The 16,551-nt window shown below is 39.9% G+C and overlaps 1 protein-coding gene across 50 annotated transcripts in view; it reads right to left on the bottom strand.

The window, feature by feature from the left end:
- The window catches only part of HERC4 (HECT and RLD domain containing E3 ubiquitin protein ligase 4), a 154,030-nt gene extending 138,744 nt beyond the window's left edge, over positions 1-15,286 (bottom strand). For 25 of the 50 annotated variants that reach the window (XR_010146619.1, XR_010146618.1, XR_010146617.1 and 22 more), the window contains exons 1-3: positions 15,148-15,286; positions 13,650-13,679; positions 12,865-13,168 (exon numbers count right to left, since the gene is read on the bottom strand). Coding sequence is in view for 45 of the 50 variants with exons in the window: in XM_054660160.2 (XP_054516135.2) it covers positions 12,865-13,090 (226 nt within the window). In the remaining 5 variants the exon portion in view is untranslated. Of the gene's footprint in view, positions 1-7,059; positions 7,193-7,660; positions 10,568-12,864; positions 13,169-13,649; positions 13,783-14,488; positions 15,123-15,147 lie in introns of those variants that run through there. The other 25 variants (XM_063780690.1, XM_063780687.1, XM_063780682.1 and 22 more) reach the window with 7 other exon arrangements.
- Positions 15,287-16,551: the final 1,265 nt, after the last annotated feature.

Raw genomic sequence — 16,551 nt, forward strand, 5'->3', positions numbered from 1 at the left:
GTAGAATTACTTAATCTTCTGGAGTCTGACTGTTCTCACAAAACACATACTTTTGCAGGATAGATACAAGACTTTTGGATAATGAATAAAAGATTCAGCACAGTACCTGGCACATAATGGAGGTTTACTGTTATTATTTTTTTAAATCAGCATTATAAGGTGTAAATAATGTTCTTTTTGTTTGCTTGTTTTTGAGACAGAGTCTTGCTGTGTCACCCAGGCTGGAGTGCAGTGACACAAATAACAGTGGCACGATCTCAACTCACTGCAACCTCTGCTTCCCAGGTTCAAGCAATTCTCCTGCCTTAGTCTCCCAAGTAGCTGGGATTACAGATGCACGCCACCATACCCAGCTAATTTTTGTATTTTTTTAGTAGAGACGGAGTTTCACCATGTTGGCCAGGCTAGTTTCAAACTCCTGACCTTGTGATCCACCCGCCTTGACCTCCCAAAGTTCTGGGTATACAGGCGTGAGCCACCGCGTCCAGCCATAAATAATACATTCTAAATATTTCAACACTAAATTTCTCTCCAATTATATGGTTTATGTGTTTCTTCACCCTATACAATGCAGTACCAACTTATAATGTGTTCCCTTTTCCCCTTATTCTCAGTTGCAGAGGCTCATTCAACTTCCTAACTGAAAATATGAATAGTTCTATGTTCTGGTACAGGTAACATCAACCACTCAGGCTTCTACCTAGTAACTCTTCAAAATATAAGGTTCATTCCTATTAGAGAGCCTAGTTATGAAATCTATAGCTAAGCAATACTTGGATTAGAAATTACACATATGCTGATTGATCAACTGTACTTTGTATCAATTGTGGGAAGCAATCTAAGATCTACTTTATCCTCGTTATGCCATCCTAAAAAAAAAAAAAGTCACAAATGTCTTCTAATAATGTATAGGTAAAGTAGCTAAACTTTCTTCCAATTGCTTTTCAGATACTAATTCTGCTCTTTAGGACCGCTTTTAGCCTCACCTCTTTCTTCCCCACACCATTTCCCTTTCACAGAACCAACAGCATTATCGCAAAAGGTGTATTTCCCAATAGCTCTTGCCTACATTGCCCGCATATATCCAACTTATAGTTAAAATTACTTCAGCTACTAGTGGAACCAAAAGCAACTTATACCTATGTCACTGCACCTTCTGACTGCAAAAGCTTTGTTTCCAGTAAGACCTGGAGGGAAGTCCTGAAGTCAAACATAGTAATTAAGAATAGGTTTGACACTTTGGGAGGCCAAGGAGGGTGAATCATCAGGTCAGGAGGTCGATACCATCCTGGCTAACATGGTGAAACCCCATCTCTACTGAAAATACAAAAAATTAGCTGGGAGTCATGGCAGGCGCCTGTAGTCCCAGCTAATTGGGAGGCTGAGGCAGGAGAATGGCATGAACCCAGGAAGTGGAGCTTGCAGTGAGCCGCGATCGCGCCACTGCACTCCAGCCTGGGCGACAGAGCAAGACTCCATCTCAAAAAAAAGGAATAGGTTTGTGTCAGCGAAAGAATAAGCAAATGGGCTGGGATCAGTGGCTCACGCCTGTAATCCTAGCAATTTGGGAGGCAGAGACGGGCAGATCACTTCAGGTCAGGAGTTCGAGACCAGCCTGACCAATATGGTGAAACCACGTCTCTACTAAAAATACAAAAAAATTAGCCGGGAATGGTGGCGGGTGCCTGTAATCCCAGCTACTTGAAAGGCTGAAGCAGGAGAATCGCTTGAACCTTGGAGGCGGAGGTTGCAGTGAGCCGAGATGGTGCCACTGCACTCCAGCCTGGGTGACAGAGCGAGACTCCATCTAAAAAAAAAAAAAAAAAAAAATCTGTATATAAAAATTCAGGTTTACAAAACAGATAGAGGTGGCAACCATTTAGATTACTTTAAATTTACAACGGTATTATATCACCATGTGCCTTAAGCAGTCTTCCAAAAGCACAAAGTTAAGTATTGTTAATGAATTATTAATTACTTAACAGGTTAGAACTGGGGAGAAGTCTACAGTTGGAATGTCAGCCTATCTGAACTGAAAATAAAACAAAATCGAAAATAAACACTTCACGCATTTAGCCCTGATCTTTCTCCCCACTTACAGTCCTACATTTCTTACTGCTCACTTAATATTATTAAGTTTACCACAAAATTCACCTTACCAGAATCTTTTAACTTGCCCCTTAAAAGAGAATATTTCTCCTCTTCCTGGATTCCTTATTTCTATACTAATGAATATACTAATCTATAGCTAATGATTCTACCTAGGATCATACCTGGCTCTTTCCGTTACATTTACTATTTATTTCCATCTGGTTACCAAAGCCTGTCCATTCTTTCTGCCTCTCTAAGTCTCCATCATCTACCTGCTCCTTTCTTGCTTTAAAGGACTACCATCGGCCGGGCACGGTGGCTCACGCCTGTAATCCCAGCACTTTGGGAGCCAAGGCGGGCGGATCACGAGGTCAGGAGTTCGAGACCAGTATGGTCAACATAGTGAAACCCTGTCTCTACTAAAAATACAAAAAAAAAAAAAAAAAAAAAAAAAAAATTAGCTGGGTGTGGTGGTGGGTGCCTGTAATCCCAGCTACTCGGGAGGCTGAGGCAGGAGAGTCACATGAACCCGGGAGGTGGAGGTTGCAGTGAGCTGGGATCGCACCACTGCACTACAGCCTGGGCAACAGAACGAGACTCCATCTCAAAAAAAATAATAAATAAAAAATAAAGGACTACCATCACAGCCTAACTATTTCTTTACCTCCAATTTCTCTCCCTTTCAACCTTTCCTTTATAAATCCATGGTAATTCCCATTACAAACTATGAGTGGATAGATATTCACCAAATTAAATTCAAGCTTCTTAATTTATTTCTACAATCTGACCTCAATTTTGCCTAACCTTCCTGCTCACTATTCTCAAGACATCTCAATTACATGGACTACTCTTCCCTTAGTAAGCCTCAAACTTGCCTGTTGCCATCTGCTAGTATACTATCTCTACACAGCACTCATTTATACATCCTATAACACTTAGCATATTTTAATTGCATTTCTATTATTTGTGCATTTGTTTTCTATTCCCTACTAGATCATTAAATGATATTCATCATGTTGTAATCGAAAGCTTGTCATACATTTTATTTATTTACTTTATTATTTATTTTTTTAGTTGGAGTCTCGCTCTGTAACCCAGGCTAGAGTGCGATGGCATGATCTCGGCTCACTGCTACCTCTGCCTCCTGGGTTCAAGCAATTCTCCTGCCTCAGCCTCCTGAGTAGGTGAGACTACAGGCACACCACCATGCCCAGCTAATTTTTCTGGTTTTTTAGTAGAGACGGGGTTTCACTACACGGGCCAGGCTGGTCTTGAACTCCTGACCTTGTGATCCGCTTGTGTCAGCCTCCCAAAGTGCTGTGATTACAGGCATGAGCCACCGCATTCAGCCTTGTCATACATTTTAAAAACTTTCATTTACAAATATCTTATGTGTATAAACTTCATAAAATGAGACACAACTGTGCTTAAAAAATAAATTCAGTTCTCCTTAAAATTAAAGATGTTCTTTTTCCTAAATAAATAAACAGAGGTAGGTCAGGCGTGGTGGCTCACACCTGTAAACCCAGCACTTTGGGAGGCCGAGGCGGGCAGATTACCTGAGGCCAGGAGTTTGAGACCAGCCTGGTCAACATGGCAAAACCCCGTCTCTACTAAAAATACAAAAAATTAGCAGGGCATGTTGGCGGGCATCTGTAATCCCAGCTACTCAGGAGGCCAAGGCAAGAGAATCACTTGAACCTGGGAGGTGGAGGCTGCAGTGAACCAAGGCTGCACCATTGCACTCCAGCCTGGGCAACAAGAGCGAAACTCCGTCTCAAATAATAATTAAGAAACAGAGGGTGGGCATGGTAGCTCATGCCTGTAATCTCAGCACTTTGGGAGGGCGAAGTGGGCAGATCACTTGAGGCCAGGAGTTCTAGACCAGCCTGGTCAACATGGCAAAACCCCACCTCTACTAAAAATACAAAAATTAGCCAGGCATGGTGGCACACACCTGTAATCCTAGCTACTCTGGAGGCTGAGGCAGGGGAATCGCTTGAGCCCAGGAGGCAGAGGTTGCCGTGAGCCGAGATCATGCCACTGCACTCCAGCCTGGGCGACAGAGCAAAACCCTGTCCCCAAAACATAAAAAATAATTAAAAGAAAGAAATAGGCCGGGTGCCGTGGCTCAGGCAGGTAATCCCAGCAATTTGGGATGTCGTGGCAGATGGATCACCTGAGGTCAGGAGTTCAAGACCAGCCTGGCCATCATGGTGAAACCCCATCTCTACTAAAAATACAAAAATTAGCCAAGTGTGGTGGTGCATGCCTGCAATCTCAGCTACTCAGGAAGCTGAAGCAGGAGAATCATCTGAACCTGGGAGGCGGAGGTTGCAGTGAGCCAAGATGGCACCACTGCACTCCAGCCTAGGCAATAGGCAACAGAGTGAGATTCTCTCTCAAAAAAAAAAAAAAAAAAAAAAAAAAAAAAAAAAAAAAAAAAAAAAAAAGAGAGAGAGAGAGAGAAAAAGAGAAAAAGAAAAAGAAAACAAAGACATAAAAACTAAATTGATATATATATGTTCATTGCAGTATTACTTATAACAAAAATCTGGAAATAAATTCCAAAAAATAGGCTGGGCATGGTGGCTCACACCTGTAATCCCAGCACTTTGGGAGGCTGAGGCAGGTGGATCACGAGGTCAGGAGTTTGAGACCACCCTGGCCAAAATGGTGAAACCTTGTTTCTACTAAAAATACAAAAAATTAGCTGGGAGTGGTGGCACACGTCTGTAATCCCAGCTACTCAGGAGGCTGAGACAGGAGAATCGCCTGAATCCAGGAGGCAGAGGCTGGGGTGAGTGGAGATCGTGCCATGCACTCCAGCTTGGGTGACAGAGCAAGGCTCCATCTCAAAAAAAAAAAAAAAATCCAAAAAATAGAATACTTAAATAAATTTTGGTACATCTAAATGATGAAATGTTAATTATATTCCTAAATATTCCCAATATTCCTAAAACTTTAAAACATGGGAAAATGCTAAATTATAGGGGGGAAAAAGTTGAGATACAAGAACGCACTCCCAGTTTGTAATCAGAAACATATATGAATATAGAAAAGGTCTCAAGTGACAATACTATTTACCTATGCATGATGGCATTATAGTTTTTACTTTCCTATGTATTAGAAATTCTCTACCAAGAACATGTAATACTTTTATAATAGAAAACAATTATGAAAAACTAAAAATGTGTTATTTCAGAATAGTATAACACCTAGCAAAGGAATAAAATGAGGCAAAACTTAGATATGAATAAAAAAGTAATTAATATATTTTCAAATAATTTGTGAAAAGCCCATTCTAAAGGATTCCAGAATGTCTTATGGCCAAGAAAGGCTAAACCAAAATTCTGCCATGCTAGAAATGAACACAAAAGAGTAAATCTAGGCAAATAAAACTTATGGTTTAAAGAATAAGCCACCGAAATGCAAGAAATTTCCCATTAAAACAAAAACAAAAAAAACTCTAATAAGGCCTGGCGTGGTGGTTCATGCCTATAATCCCAGCACTTTGGGAGTCTGAGGTGCGAGGATCACTTCGAGACCAGCTTGGGCAAAAGAGTGGAACCCTGTCTCTATAAAAAATACAAAAATATGCTGGGCATGGTGGCATGCACATGTGGTCCCAGCTACTCAGCAGGCTGAGATAAGAGGATTCCTGAACCCAGGGAAGTCGAGGCTGCATTGAGCCACGATTTAACCACTGTACTCCAGTGATAACAAGATCCTGTCTAAAAAAACAAAACAAAACTCCAATAAAATGTTTGTATAATTACACACAGCATAGGTTTTTCTCACATATAAGGTAATTATCATAACTCATTACAATTTAAAATTAATTATTGCCTTTTAAATTTCATCAAAATGAAAAAAAAAATCCAGGGGAACAGAAAGAAGGTCAACCATGAGCTCATTAATATAGTTTCCTCATTAGTGTTACCCATTTTTCTACTAACATTATCCAAGCCCAAATAAACTCTTATATAAACATTTGAGTACACCTCCTCTATTAGATTCTTTCATACGTATCCCAAGCACTTGATATATTTTATAGCCTAGGAATACAGAAGTAACTTTTATGTCTTCAAAGCAGTTTTAAAAATACATGCCTTTGTGAGAAATGAGCTTTAAAAACAGTGCTACATTTGTATGATATATTGGGAATATGGAACCTAAGAATCTTTACTAAGGAGATAATGGAAACTAGACTACCTAGACTGCCATCTGCAACAAGAATCTGCTAAGTACCCAAATTGTAAAACCAAAATCTACCACACTGCTGATCTTTTAAGGAAAGTATGTGGCTCACTTCTAATCATGTAAAAACACTAACATACCCAAGAGAAAATCACTGGTTCCAAGTCCTTTAAAGAAGTTTCCCTTTGTTAGACTGCTCAGATTAGGCATCTACTGCTATTTTTGTCTTCTGTGTAGGTTTTAAGAGTTTTATAAAGCATCCACCAAACCAATGCATCTTAGAGAGAGATGCATGTATCTACATGGCGGACTTTATACAACATAACTAATCCAAGTTCCAAGGTTAGCCACCAAATCAATTCTGCAAGTCAGTTACTATGGACCTTGGCTTGTAGTACAGCATAGCAGTTAGACAAGGGGATATATACAATATATAACAGAAAAGAGAAAAGACTGGGCATTACCATAGTTAAGTTTCTGTTCGTTTGTTCAAATATTCTTCATACCACACAGTTATACTGAAGTATCAAAGTGGTATCAGAATGTAAGCATCTTGGTAAAATAATGATTTAACAGGCCATCAAATCAAATGGCAGGGAAACAATCTGTGCACTAGTATTTGACCTGCCTCAAACAGAAGATATTACTGTAAATAATTCTAAACATAAGCACAATTTAGTGAATAAGGTAGGAGACTGGTAGACTCTAACTTTCAGATTCAACTTATAGCTGTTCACCAGTCATCTGCTATTTTGACAAGTTACTTACCAACGTGTGCTGCCATTTCTCCGTAAATTTATCCCCTAAGATGAGGATAATTCTTGCAAATTGTGTCACAAGCATTTTGAAAGGAACCATGAGTTATTGTGTAATGCTCTTGAAATTCCTCAGATGTAGGGTCCTACACAAAGTAAAGTATTATTATACATTTCTCTAACAGTAGTCATCTGTTTGCATTATGATTTTTTTTCCTACCCTTGACACTGTGATTCTTGGGCACTAACCTTTCTCAAAGTAAAGCGTTCAAAGCAAGCCTCCACTCCTGACCCAAGTAATTACTTTTTTCAAATCTATCATCCACATCTTTCTCTTCCTTAGAAGGTATTGTGAAAACCGGGAGTTATAAAACACAATGAGCTTCTTTGGTTTAAATGTTCTGGTTCAGTAAGAAATGTGTGGGATAATCTGGTATTTTTATTTTTAACCCACCCTTAAGTGAGTAACTTTATTTCCCATAGTTATATTTTCCTATATTACTTTTTAAATTTCAACTATATTTTAAGGAGCAGTTCATTTGTAAATTTGTTTTATGAACAGAGAGAACAGGTCAGAAAAATGAAGAAGCAAGAAAGGCAAGCCAAGTAATCACTACTATGTGACCAAAATGCTTTTATTGGAATGACTCAACAGTAGAAATTACCATTCGAGGATATGGAAAACAAAGAATCAATGCTCATCATCTTTAAAAAGAGTTCAACATAAACCACAATAAATTTTATCATACTCTTAAAACTATTACCTATAAACTCTGCCAGTCGAGTTAGTCTTCCATTCAGTAATACACTATACATATTTGAATTTTTTAGCTTTTGTTGGTACAATATTACATCTTGAAAACAGAACTCTCGATCTTCTTATCAGTTCTTAAAATGATTTTTAAGTTTGTGTACAAGGGGGAAGACAATAAAATATGCTGTCTTCATTGTATAACCTTAGTTATAAGATAGTAATTTTTTAAAGATTTTTCTTGGCTGCCACAGTAGCTCATCCCTATAAATCCCAGCAATTTGGGGAAGCCAGGGCAGGAGGATAGCTTGAGGACTGGAGTTTGAGACCAGACTGGGCAACATAGGGAGACCCCCTTCTCTAACAAACATAAAAAAATTGGCCAGGCCTGGTGGCTCATGCCTGTAATCCCAGCACTTTGGGAGACCGAGGTGGGCAGATCACCTGAGGTCAGGAGTTCGAGACCCCCCTGGCCAACACGGTGAAACCCTGTCTCTACTAAAAATACAAAAAAATTAGCCGGGTGTGGTGGCACACACCTGTAGTCCCAGCTACTCGGAAGGCTGAGACAGGAGAATCACTTGAACCCGGGAGGTGGAGGCTGCAGTGAGCAGAGATCACACCACTGCATGCCAGCCTGGGTAACAGAGCAAGACTCCGTTTCAAAAAAAAAAAAATTAGCCAGGCATGGTGGCACATAAGTGTAGTCCCAACTACTGGGGAAGCTGAGGCAGGAGGATCACTTGAGCCCAGGAGTCCAAGGCTACAGTGAGCTATTATCACGCCACTGCACTCTAGCCTAAGCAACAGAATAAGACCCCATCTCAAAAAAATATAAAAAATAAAAAACCCTCAGAATTACAATAAAATACTGATGGAAACCAGCTTCCTCAAAGGTGAACAAATATTCTTCTACCTTCTAAATGTAGCAAAGGAAAAGATTTGTGAGATTAAGGATAAAAACCACAAGATTTAGGGTGGTCTCAAGATGTGCTAGCCAAGGGACCCTATTAGTCTCTTAATCTCTTTTAACCTCAGTGTCCTCATCTGTAAAATGCGGACCATGATACCTGCCTTAGCTACATACAACTGTTGTGAGAATTAAATGAGATACTCCATTTGAAAGAATGTTGTAAAACACAAAAAACTGTTTTTTAGATAACAGGGCTTGTTTTTAAACAGAACACCACTTTATTTACAAATTATGGTCACAGAACAGTTTAGTACTGTTTCTAACATGAAACAAATGGAAACCAATGTGCAAAACATAGTTAGGACCATGGTCACCGAATTATACCTATGATTAGATATACAGTAAGAAAAGAATCTTTTAAAGAAAGGTATACTTCCCATACTTAAAATCTTCAGAACTGAATTTGAAAGTATAAAAAAAAAAACAATTCATTTAAATGGATTGGTCTAGCACACTGAAGATTAAATATATTTGTTAGCTATAAATTTAAAAATTGAGACATTAGCTTAAAAAGTATTTTAAAGTTCTTATGAAGAAAAAAACATGAAAGTGAAACATTCATTCATTTCTCTGGAAATAATTCAGAAAAGCCAGTAGTGATAGAAAAGGACATACATATACAAGACAACAGAGATGAACATGAACATAATCTGCACCTTTAGTATAATAAAGAAATTCAGTTAAATCTTTCTATGTGGTCCCTAAAAAGTCCAGAACAGAAACACCTCTTTTCAATAGGCCACAGGTTAAATCTATTCACTACATTGTCAGGCCAAGTCCTCCAGTAGGTTATTATGAATCTCGAGAATAATTTATCCTTAATAAGGCTACCTCTATTCTCTTTCATTCCTTATTAGTTATGGAATATGTATATTTATAAAGCCAACCTATGTAAAGAAACAATTCTTAGTTCCCTCCATTCTGTGTGCTTTCTGACACAAGTTTAAAGTTCTTGTGAAGTCAGCTGGGTACGGTGGCTCACGCCTGTAATCCCAGCACTCTGGGAGGCCAAGGCGGGCAGATCACAAGGTCAGGATATCAAGACAATCCTGGCTAACATGGTGAAACCCCGTCCCTACTAAAAATATAAAAAATTACCCGGGCATGGTGGCACGCCCCTATAGTCCCAGCTACTCGGGAGGCTGAGGCAGGAGAATCGCTTGAACCTGGGAGGCGGAGGTTGCAGTGAGCAGAGATCGTGCCACTGCATTCCAGCCTGGGCAACAGAGTGAGACTCTGTCTCAAACAAAACGAAACAAAACAAAACAAAAACCTCCTGGGAAATGAACTATGTTTATTACATTGTCCCAGAAATATAACCAACTTGCTCAATTACCAGAAGACTTTAAAATAAATAAGATCCAACAACTTTTTATCTTTTAATCCAGTCCTCAAATTCACAAATTTAAAAAGGGGTTGGGGAAATGACACAAATCATTAATGAATTATTCCAAATATAAATAACTTTAGTTAAAAACATTCTTAAAATTTAGTTAAAAACATTATTTAAAAAACATCTTAGGCCAGGAGCAGTGGTTCATGCCTGTAATTCCAGCACTTCGGGAGGCCAAGGCAGGCGGATCACCTGAGGTCAGGAGTTCGAGACCAGCCTGGCCAACATGGTAAAACCCCATCTCTACTAAAAATATGAAAAGTAGCCAGGCATTGTGGTGGGCGCCTGTAATCCCAGCTATTCGGGAGGCTGAGGCAGGAGAATTGCTTGAACCTGGGAGGCAGAGGTTGCGGTGAGCTGAGATGGCGCCCTTGCACTCCAGCCTGGGCAACAAGAGCGAAACTCTGTCTCAAAAAAAAAAAAAATAAATAAAAATAAATAATAAACAAATAAATAAATATTCAATCAAAGCTGAGATTAAAAGATGAAGTTCCTATCAGAGCAACTACTACTTTTTGAACTTGTTTCTCTTCCCTCTGAAACCTAGGTTCACTTCAATATATCATCGAACCAGAACCTCTGATAATAAAAAGCTTTTCTCAGGATCAGGACCCGCCCTTCTACAAAACTATTTCAGCTCCAGACTTATTTCCTAGCTGTTTATGTGATCACCAATAGAATTAAATGTAAGCCTTCATTTTCTCCCAGAAATCTTACTTTAATTCTATCCCATAATATTTCCCATCATTTAAATGTCCTAGGCTCAAAGTGCATGGCACATCATGTCTAATTTCCAGTTCTCTCCAGTTGTTCATGTATACCTTAACTCCCAACCCAGACTCTAAATTTCTCAAAGACAAAGTTAATGCCTGTCACTTTTCTCTTCCACAGGCTGTGGTGTAATCGGGACAACAATGAGGCAATCCTAAAGAGGTATCCCAAATTAGGGAAACCCACTGCCCCAACTTTACATTACCAAATAATGGTTCCAGGATGAATCAAGATGATATAGATGTCACAATGCAATCATCACAATGTCAACATGACCACAAAGAAGCCTATTCTAGCTAGTTAAGTTTCTCAGAATCTCATCTATACAGTTGGAGGCTGTTCCTGGCACTATAATCATTATACTACTAGTACACAGTGTCTACCTCTAACACTTAAACATTTTAAACCTCAGTAGACGTAAGTAACTGTACGTACAGGCAATTTCTATGTGCTGGCTTTTTACTTTCTACTTGCCCTATGGCCTTTCAGAAATTATTAAAGTAATACAGAGAGATGTTCAGTTATTTCTATGGGGCATGCTAAAGTACAAAGAACAGCAGTAGCCTCCGTACCATGAAAATCTCAACCTGAGGCAGCATTCCAAGCTAAGCAAAAATAGTAAAGGGCCCATTTGTCTCTGGAGCAGAGACAATCATCAAATGCGTATCAGTAAATTACCATTCATTTCTACCAATATGACCACCTCAATGCCTGAGATCATGAAAATCTGGTAGGAATCCATAAAATGTTCTTAGACAGGTAGAGTACAAGAAAGCTGCCATTTACTTTGAGTTCTGCAAGAATTAAAAATCTATTTTATGAATGTCACTATCATTTATCCAATAAAAAATAAATTACAAATTAAGGCAGAAGAAAATACACTAAGACCTTAACCACAAAGAAAGGATGAAAACGATACAGTATTTGCAAGTTAGAAAAGTGAGATTTGGCATGGTCGTGAGATGATGTGAAGGATGAATCGTGCCTTAATTTAATGCCTGAATATCTTAGATTACATTAATCTCTCAAAAGCTGAGTAACAACAGAAACCACCTAAATAATAAACTGATAAAATAACTGCCACAGAAAATACTGAAGTGCCATTATTGTTACAGTTAAAAGAAACTGTAAGTCAGTATAGCTGCAGTCTCATCTGAATTTGCCACCTGAAATCATTAACTTTTAGTTATCATAATCGAAAGCAAAACTCACGTAACAATGATACTCCTAAATGTAGAAATATTTGATTTTAAAATACAATATCCAGGAAAACAGAACATGAAATGTGACCAAATTCCTCAAAATTCTCATTACCCTACAAATTATTTAATTTGCTTGTACAACTACTACAAAATCAGGACACTTCATAGTCACAAAATCTTTAATAGCTAGCAATGCTACAGAAAGTAGAAGATGAGAGGAATAAAAGATATTTCTAACTAAATCAAATAAAATTACATATTTAAAATACTATGACAGAGGGATAAAAAGAATAAAAATATATTTTAGGCAAGCAAGTCAAAGTAAAAAGCTTTTGTCTTGTTTTCTTCCCCCCTCCCAAAGTAAGGTAAACACAGAGTAAATTATGCATTTAAAATCTATCCAGGGTGGCTGAACAGAATTTATTAAAGAGGACCTGCACACTACACACTCTGTACCAAAGATTTATATACTGCAGGCTGATTTTCTTTATTGTTTTATATCGTCATACAAAATAAGGTTTTATAATACTAGCAGTAAAAAAAAAGAAACCACAACATAAAGTACTTAGAACCATACAAATATACACATATAATGGAAATACATAACTTCTACTTTGCTTTTAAAGCTTGATAAACATATAGTTACAACTAGAGAGATTATACGATGATTCAAATTTAAAATGATATAATTATTAGAAATAGCAAATTTTAAAAACGTTTCAACTTACCTGGTTTCTTTCTGGATTTTTCATGACCTAGCTGTCCTAGATCATTACATCCACATGTGTACACTGTTCCATCATCCAGAACAAACACAGTATGTCTGAGTCCACATCCTACATCTCGGACCCTTTTATTTATAAAGAAGTCACTTTTTCTGGGCTCTAGTACAATTTCTTCATCAATTCCACCCAAACCTAGCTGTCCAAAGGATGCATTTCCCCAGCACAACATGCTTGTAATTATTTTGGTCTTCCAGTTTCAATAAAAAATTCTCTTCTGAAACCCCGGAAAGTTGGAGGTACCCTATGTCTGAGGAAATAGAAAGAAGTTAATATGACTTCAAAGAAAAAAGGATGTATAATTGCTCTTTCAAGTGCTAGGCTACAATAATTGCTACCTGGTAAACATTAAATATACTTTATAACATGCTACATAAGTATCATTCAGTTTCAAAAACCAATCAGTTGTATTTTTTAAAATGTATCATACAGAAATTTTTAGGGAAAATATGACACTTTGTATGATCCTTTGCAAAATTTAAAACATATTAACTAGTTTTGACTTCTGGTTATCTTGTGATAGACTAAACTAATAGGAATAAGTACCTTGATGAAATTAATCACAATTTTTTCTACTTTTTGCTTTAAATAATTTCAATGGGAACAAGAAAAAAGACATCTTTCCACTGCCCAAAAAGCAAATATACACAGTGAAAAATTTAGCCAACTGCAGAAACATAACCTTGCAATCTCCCTCAAATCCTAGTATAATTAAGCTTTCTAATACCTACCTCCACATCAACAGAAAATGGAGTTCTTATCTGTAACAGAAATAAAACCAATAATGGAAATTTAAAGCAATTTTCCACTATTTAAACGACTCTCCCAATTACTCTTTAGGCCAGAGAGGAAATGAAGATTCTCTTACCAAACCATAATCTTAAATCACCTCCAAAGATCCCATATTTCAAATCAAAATACTAACATTCCAACCTCACTAATTTTAAAACTAAATCAATGTGCATAATTATAATACAGAAAAAAACATGCAATTTAAATATCAATTCTCTCCAAAATTCAACCTCTTTTATTACAAGTGGTAACCGCGATTAAAAAAATCTCCCGTGGGCAATCTATATCTATCTATACCTCTGAGACAATTGTTTAAAGATTGGTGGGGGGGAATTGCAAATAACTCCAGCACTGCAGATTTTTCAAGAATAGGAATGGGGGCTGGGGCACTGATAGTCTGATGGCGAAATCTGTAGAACTTTCCAGCACACTGACTGAATATTTCCTCACTTGTAGAGAAAGACACAAATAACAGAGTCCACTTCATCTATACATACGTAGACTTTTAAACACATCGCGTTACTAAATATCATAATTACAGGAAGTCAGCCTTATTCTGTAGTAGTCATCCACATTCTTACAGAGCCTGCGAAGTTTCAACCCCAATTTTCCTAGGTTCCTGTTAGCAAGTGCCCAAGGTGTCCCATTCCACGACCCATCATCCCATTAACAGAAGTTTGATTTCATTCTTTTGGGGCATCAGAACTCGATAATTCCCAAGAGTTCTGCATTGTCTTCCCATATTTAAAAACAAAATAAGAGTAATACAGGAAAATACCCCGACTTCAGCGCGCGAGGTTTAACCACCCTTTTCTTTAAAACACAGAGGCGTCCTCTCGCCAGCAACAGGTAGGGAAATGAGAAGCAGTTTAGTCCCGTCTTTCCCTGAAGGTGCACCCAGATCAGCTCATGGGGACTGGGAAAGAGAAATCATCTGCACACACCCAACCTCCTGGCCAAGCAGACGACTACCGCAACCGGCCGCTCGCAACAGCTTCAGAGGCCGGCGGCCGAGGCTTGGCAGTGCGCGGCCTCAACCTGAGAGAAGCCCATCCCCAGGCAGATGAGACATTCCAGCCCCGGGGCCAGGGAGCCACAACCCTGCCCTCGCCCCACGCCCCTCACCCCCAGGAAGCGCGGAGAAAGCGCCCTATGCCGGGCCGGCCTGCATCCGCCCAGCCCGGCCTGCCCCTCCCTAACGCCGTCACACGCCCCCGAACCCGCTGGGGCCACAACTCGCCCAAGCCCTTAAGGGCAGGGGAAGCCCAAGGTGACGGGGGCGGCCCCTGCCCAGAGAGCAAGGCAGCGCGGTCGCTGAAGCACGTCTCCGGCTCCTGGGACCCTCCTCTGTCAGCCAGTGGCGACGATCACCAGGGCACCTCCGGCGTCTGTGCCGCTGCTCCGCTGCTCCCCTCCCCGGCCCCTGGGAAACTTTACCGGGTTCCTTAGAGAAAAGCGGACGCCACTGCTGTCCAGTCCAGAGACAGCCGTCAGCGACCCGGATGGAGCGGGCGGGGAAGAACGGGAGGCAAGCGGGGAGGAGAGCACGAGGGGTGGGGAGAGTTGGGGAAGAGACTGGGTAGGAGAAGGCAGAGGGGGAGGTGGCCACGCGAGGGAGGCGGGGGAGGGGCTGGCCGGAAGTGAACCGCAGAGCACGCGCGCGAGCCCGCCCACTTCCCGGCCCCGGCGCCGGCGCCTGCGCGTGAATCCTCCCGGGGGGGGGTGCCTGGCCACAGGCGCCTGCGCAGTGTGCCGCTTTGCGTTGCTTTAAGACGGAAAAGCCAAATACAGAAAGGGAGTTTGCGAAGACAAACGAAGAAGATGTCAACTGTTTTTGAGAATGCTTCGGCGTGCACAAAGCCTTTTAATGAAGAAAATCACTTTGTTTTTTGGTTTGGTTGTCTTTGTGCTCATGGATGCTAGCTAGTCTTTTTATTATTTTACTCTCTCTTTTCCCAAGGAGATTTTAAAGTAGCAGATGAAACATCACAATTATGAACATAAAGACTGGTGAAGAGTTATTTTATCCCATGGCCTCAACTGGAGCCAGTCTGAGGATGTGAGATGTGTTGATGGCAATGGCTGAAGCTACTCTACTACCACCACCACCAGTTCAGTTTCCTTGTACAGTGTTGGCTACCATCACTTTCTACACTCTCCCTGAAAGATAGGCTTGAATTGCAGGGTCTCATTCTATCAGAGAAAATTACACATTGGCTGCAGTCCCTGATTGATAAAAACGAAGTCTGGATCTCCTAGGCCAGCCTTAACTTCTTAAAAAGCAGGAGAACTTGAAACAATGCACTTTTGAAATTGTAAGTTGGGTATTGCTAGAATGAATATTCAGTACCTAGAAGAAGTTCCACAAATAGGCCATCTTTCTTTTTCTTTTCTTATTTTTATTTATTTATTTATTTATTTTTTAATTTTTATTTTTTTTGAGACAGAGTCTCGCTCTGTTCCCCAAGGCTGGAGTGCAATGGTGCGATCTCAGTTCACTGGAACTTCCGCCTTAGCCTCCTGAGTAGCTGGGACAACGGGCATGCGCCGCCATGCCCGGCTAATTTTTGTATTTTTAGTAGAGACGAGGTTTCGCCATATTGGCCAGGCTGGTCTCAAACTCGTTACCTCAGGCGATCCACCCGCCTCGGCCTCCCAAAGTGCTGGAATTACAGGCGTGAGCCACCGGTCCTGGCCTGTTTCTTTATCTCTTGTTGAAAAACATGTTTTAGATAAGAACTGTCTGTGCTACAATATGTTCAGGTGTGTATATTCGTGTCCTAGGCTTGCCATATAAATTAAAACAGATTCGGTGGCTTAAAACAGCAGAAATTTATTGTC

The sequence above is a fragment of the Pan troglodytes genome, chromosome 8 (assembly GCF_028858775.2).
Source record: "Pan troglodytes isolate AG18354 chromosome 8, NHGRI_mPanTro3-v2.0_pri, whole genome shotgun sequence".
NCBI classification, from domain to species: domain Eukaryota; kingdom Metazoa; phylum Chordata; class Mammalia; order Primates; family Hominidae; genus Pan; species Pan troglodytes.